We start from the raw sequence: 5573 nt of genomic DNA, 5'->3' as shown, positions 1-5573 counted from the left end.
ATGTGGGAGGTGCAAGTGGAAGTAGCTTTTGTTGGGGCCAGATTATTTGGCCTGGGGTGACAAAGGAGGGGCACAAATACAGGAATCCCCTGTTTGGGGAAACTCCAGTAGCTCCCAGTAATCTTTTAGGGAGATAACAATCTCCATTAGCTCCCAGTAGGCTTTTTCTAATTGTCTGTGGGTCTGTATTCAGCAGACAGCAATGATCACATACAGTACATAACATTTTTAACTTAAAATCCTCGACCCTCTTACAGATGCTGTTGTGTGCCACAGAAATGCTTGAATCAAACTGATGGGTGTAAGCGTATCCGGCTCTACATGCTGGTTTATAAGAGCATGTGTTACGGCTGTATGAGGGATTACCAGGCTGTGCTACCTTAGGCACGGTGATTATACCACTCGCCGTATGTTGGTCACTAATGAGGCTCTTTTCCGTCTCTGATTTCTGTCACTTTGTGATTCAGTTATAGTTATCTGCTTGACTCCTTTTACAAAACACTGAATTTTCAGTGGGCACGTTCCTTGGGTATTATGTAGCACCATTTAGTGGCTGTAATCGAGCAGTAAGCGTGCTCTCTGGCAGAAGCTACAACCATCGAGGCACTGACTGTCTGGACTCGGGCTGACCTCTGGTCTCAGTGGTCTAAAGGGGGGGATGTTGGACGCACTGAAGGTCTTGGTGTGACATCCGCATAGACCTCTTGCGCATGCACCATGATCCAGGGGATTGGCAGTTGCCAAAAGATGAAGTTTGTCTCTGTTCCTCCCCACCTTTTCCCTTGCATCCCACTATGAGTTAAGTCTTCTACTTTGAGGTTTAATATTCTTTGGAAAAGTGTGTCCTTGAGAGGCGTTGGATGGGTCAGGTGATTGGTACCTTTTAAGTCCTAAATTGAAGTTCAACCTAGGTGAGTTGTGACTGAAGGGGACCGTGTAAAGGATATGGATTGGACTTTGTGAAACACAGTGCCTTTTCCAGAACAAAACTACTATTGCAGTCAAGGTCACCTGGCCTCCCCATTCACAGTTGGAGGGCAGAGGCCGGATCTGGGTTCGGCTGTGATGCATGAACACTTCTCTGTCACTTCTAGCAGTGGTTCTTTTGGCTGGAAGGGTAGCCAGAGAGAGGAGCTTGCACTAGGGCTGTTCAGGCAGTCCCTCTTTGGGGTTTAAATGCTTAGAGTTTTGGCAGCATCTGCCTAGGAGAACTACACACAACACCAAAACGTTGTTCCTACCCTGAATAATCGGAAAAAAAAGTCGTTTTGTGGGTTATGCCTGTGTTGTTGCAGTGACTGTAGCCTGCACAGTGCAAAATCTTGAGCAAGCTTCATAAATTGGAATTTGGTGCATAATTTACTTAGGGAGGTTGGCAGCTATGCTGGCTCTTCAGGGCACTGACCTGTGTGACTTTCTTATTGCAGATCTTGGATGATGGAGGGGACCTCACCCACTGGATTTATAAGAAATACCCCAACATGTTTAAGAAAATCAAGGGGATAGTAGAGGAGAGTGTGACTGGCGTCCACAGGTAACAGAGCTGCACCCCCTGTGCGTCCTTGGACAAAGCCAGTCCAAGTGGGTGTGTTGCACTAACTCAGTGTGATGCTCACAAGAAACTACAGCCTGTGAAATGCTGTCTCTCAAGCAGCTGCTTGGACTTTGAGCTTCCTCATTGCAGTTGTAGGGTGGCTTTTGGACAAGGACCAGACCTTCAAAATTCACATTTAACCTCCCCAGAGTGAAAAATACACTAAAATCCAGTGACCCAAACCTGGAACTGGGAGTAAGAACTCCTGAATTCTTAATTTTTACCCTGCTACTGACCTTAGTGGGACTTTTTAGAAGTGCATCTAACCCATTGCTTTTCCACCTGTAAAATGGATGCAGTTCCTGATGGCCTCATCATGGGGTGCAAAGAAGAAAGGTCAAGAGTGGGAAGAGGGTGGGGAGTTAAATTGCCAGGAGAAGGTGTGGTTGGCTTTGGGGAAAGTGAGACGTTTGCAGTCAACCCCAAACTAAAATAGTGCAGGAAGAAGTGAGATTTTTAAGAGGAAATGATTCTGTCTTCTGGAGAGAGGGGGAAGAGGTCCAGGGAGATAATGACACCTATAACCCAGCTGCAGCAGGGGAGGAGAGGGGGAAAGTATTGGTGAGCAAGGCCCGAGTTAGCGTGTGGTTTGACTTCAACAGAAAGCTCCCTGATTGTGCTTCAGTGGGGAACTGCACACTAGCGACAGGGACAGAGCCAGGGATGAGCTGCAAGCTATCAGTTGGGAAAGAGGGCAGTAGCCTCAGTGCTGCTTGCAGTGAGACTCATAGGGCTGCAGCTCTCTTAACAGGCCGAAGGTAGAAACAGAAATTGAGCAAACCATGAGAAAGAGAATTGAAATAGGTGAGAAGGAAGTGGTGCCTGAAACCTGAATAAGGGCATCTACAGAGACAAGGACAAGCAAAAGGCTGAGTTTTGCAATATTTTAGTACTGGTAGCCAGAGGTACAAGGTTAAGGTGGTCTCTGGCCTTCTGGTTTAAAGTAAAGGTGAAGGTCTAAATTCAGGGTGTTGGTGGGGGACACAGAGCCCTGACCTCAAGAGAACAGTTTCAGCCTTGGGTCTTGGCATGTGGGGAAGTCTCTAAGATCGGAGAGCAAGCTGGAGGAAATGCCCAGTGGAGCAGGGTGTGCCTTGTGACGGTGCCCAGGAGTAAGGTGAAAGGGTGAGACATCCCAGCAGACACAGCAGAAGTAACAACCCTTCTGGGGAAGACACAGTCACCCTCAACGTGATCAGACTGTGTTTTGCTGGGTGCCAGCCAAGTCTCCAGCACACAGCAATAGGTTGCTCTTAGGTTCCCTGTCTGCTTACGTATTCGAATTTAGATTTGGGATCTTCATGTTTTCACGCTCCTAACAGTAGCAATCTCAGCTGAGTGCTGCCTGGAGAGATGCGTTTCAACACCTTGCCATTAACAAAAGTTCAGTTTAGCCCATGCTGCATTGTGCCTGTAGCTGCCTTGCACTGCGCTGCCTGTGCAGACCATCCCATTTTAAGGAGTAATTTGTTCTAGCTATTGATCTTGATTATTGCACTTCTCAATGTCTTCCTTCATGCACGAGAGAGCTGCAGGAGACATGCCCTGCTGCTCCACATAAGGTGTGATGTAGCCCTCTGGGTCCTAACCTAGCAATGGGAGACTGGTTTCTAGAGGGCGAAGGGAAAGAGTGTAAGTGTGGATGTCACTTCACACTTCGAAGCTGGGTAAGGTACTTTCCAGTACATTTCTAGAGCTTCCCTTTGCTACCGCTTGGCATCCAGCCATGGATATAACAACAGGCAGAGGCCTGAGACCACTGAGAAACGGAAGGAAGCTACGGTACTGATCGTTTCTGTGTCCCTGTCTTTACTCCTAACAGGTTGTACCAGTTGTCTAAAGCTGGAAAACTGTGTGTCCCAGCCATGAATGTCAACGACTCTGTCACCAAACAGAAGTTCGATAACCTGTACTGCTGCAGAGAATCCATCCTGGATGGGTATGTGTGGCTGCTCCAACCGAGCACTCTCGGACTTGAAGGCTCGCATGCGTTTGATTGGACACGGGCTGCAGACATTTTAAACCAGTGGTTCTCAACCTTTTTTAGGCTCGAGCGTGCCTTGGAAAATACCAGCTCTTAGCTTTATCTCTTGTTTTTTTTAATCATGGAAAAATAATAGAAAATGTCCTCTGTTGCTAAGACCTCAGAAAGGCCACAACAGGGGACGGTGTTGTGAATTCCTGTTTGAAATATCGTGTGAATCAAGTGCAGGTGTTTGCACACCTAACACTGCTAATATTGCATGGCACCCTTGAAAGCATCTCACAGCGCACGTGAGTGCTACCACAGCATCCTGGGCGAGAATCACTGTGTTAAATATCAGTTTCTTCTGGAGGAACCTTACTAGACCAGACCCTTTATCCATCTTGTCTGTCATCCCACGTCCTTTGTAGCTACAAACCTGGTGCTTCAGAGAAGCTGGAATTCCCCAACATGGCACTGAACCTGGACCTGGGTGCAAACAAGTTGTGTTTGTACCAGCTCTCGGGTATGGTGTTATACATCCAGCCACAGCAGTAGACTGGCTTCCTAGGCCTGATTGTTTTGCTTGTTCATTTTCTTTCCTTGGCCTGAGAGCAAGGTTTGGTTCTAATCCAGCCACAGACTCCTTGCGTGACCTTGGCAAGTTGCTTAATCTCGGTGCTCTCTGTCTGCCCTCTGCAAAAGGGGTGGTATTTCTGACTTTTGCAGCATGTTGACAATAGATTGTATCTGAGCACATAGCAAACTGTAGTGGTCAGGGCCACGAGCGTCACGATAAAGATACCCTTGCAAGGTTCTTTAATGCTTTTAAAGTAGGTTTATAGAGTTGAATTAGGAGCCGTGCATCTGTTCCTGTAGCGTGTCACTGCATGGAGGTGAGTTCACTCCTCGTGTGCACTCTCAGACCCCTTTGACTAGATGTGTCTGGAGCTGCGCTTGAACCTGCTATCTCCTCATGCTCCCTAATGAAAGCATACAGGGCGAAGCAGCCACGAATCCCCCTTGGTCCTCTTACAGCTCCTCTGCCAGTAAGAGAGCCCTGACTGGTTCCAGCTGGCCACAGCATTTATCTGAGCCAAACAGCTGGTTTATGAAGAAATTCTTCACTCTTTTTCTCCAATTCCTTCCTTCTGTTTCTTTTGAACATTTCAAACAAAGCAAAAGGAACAGAAGAGGCCATGGGATCTCCATCATCTGACATTTTAAAGACCCAGTTAGACAAAGCCGTGGCTGGGATGATGTAGTTGGGGCTGGTCCTGCTTGGAGCACTTCTCAGGGGAGCTTGTCTAATCCGTGGTCTGCTGTCTCTGCACCAAGCACCTCACCACTGTAATGGCACACAGGAGAAAAAAGGGTATGTGTTTCTGTCCATACTTAGACAGCTGGCTATGAGGAAGAGATCTTACCAAGCAAATCTGGCAAAACCTCAGCTATGTGTTTGCCCATCTAGGCTTCCTGATACACTGAGATGGCGTACTCGGTTCCAGCATGTGTAGTAGGTGACACAGGAGCTAGGACAGACATGATGACAGCCAAGGCATACCTGCCTTAGGACAGGCTCCTCTCAATCCAGTTCCTGTTACGTGGGTAGACTGCAGTCCTGGCCATGCTGGTAGACTTGCTGCACGTTATTAAGCTGTATACACAGTTCAGCTCTCCAGATCTCCTTTGAGGCCCCGGAAATTCAGGATCCATCCACTCACCCAGGGAACATCAACTGAGCATGCTGGTTTTAATCCTGGGTCATGTTCCTAGGGCACTGTTCTGGTGGATGCACCCTAACACCGTCCAGCCAAGAGTACTGAGACGACAGAGTGCCCTGGGGTGAAAAGTACTGAGGTTGAAACATTCCCAGTTCCCCTTCAATTGGATCGAGACCCAGCACTATCCAACATCACCCTCTAATATCACCCCTCCAGCCCCAGCCTTATCTGCGAACCCTGAGATCAACCTGTACAACCGGATCAAATACACTTTCCAGCTTAAACTTGTGTA

The 5573-nt window shown here is 47.8% G+C and overlaps 1 protein-coding gene across 8 annotated transcripts in view; it reads left to right on the top strand.

The window, feature by feature from the left end:
• The window catches only part of AHCYL2 (adenosylhomocysteinase like 2), a 194786-nt gene that overhangs the window by 173969 nt on the left and 15244 nt on the right, over nucleotides 1-5573 (top strand). For all 8 annotated transcript variants that reach the window (XM_019509684.1, XM_019509685.1, XM_019509683.1 and 5 more), the window contains exons 7-8: nucleotides 1428-1534; nucleotides 3417-3533. In XM_019509684.1, coding sequence (XP_019365229.1) covers nucleotides 1428-1534; nucleotides 3417-3533 — 224 coding nt within the window. The remainder of the gene's footprint in view (nucleotides 1-1427; nucleotides 1535-3416; nucleotides 3534-5573) is intronic.

Source organism: Gavialis gangeticus, unplaced genomic scaffold (assembly GCF_001723915.1).
Source record: "Gavialis gangeticus isolate Ggan-Ray unplaced genomic scaffold, GavGan_comp1, whole genome shotgun sequence".
In the NCBI taxonomy this organism is placed as follows: domain Eukaryota; kingdom Metazoa; phylum Chordata; order Crocodylia; family Gavialidae; genus Gavialis; species Gavialis gangeticus.
The sequence above is the reverse complement of the archived record's forward strand: the minus strand, read 5'-3'. Positions and strand labels throughout refer to the sequence as shown.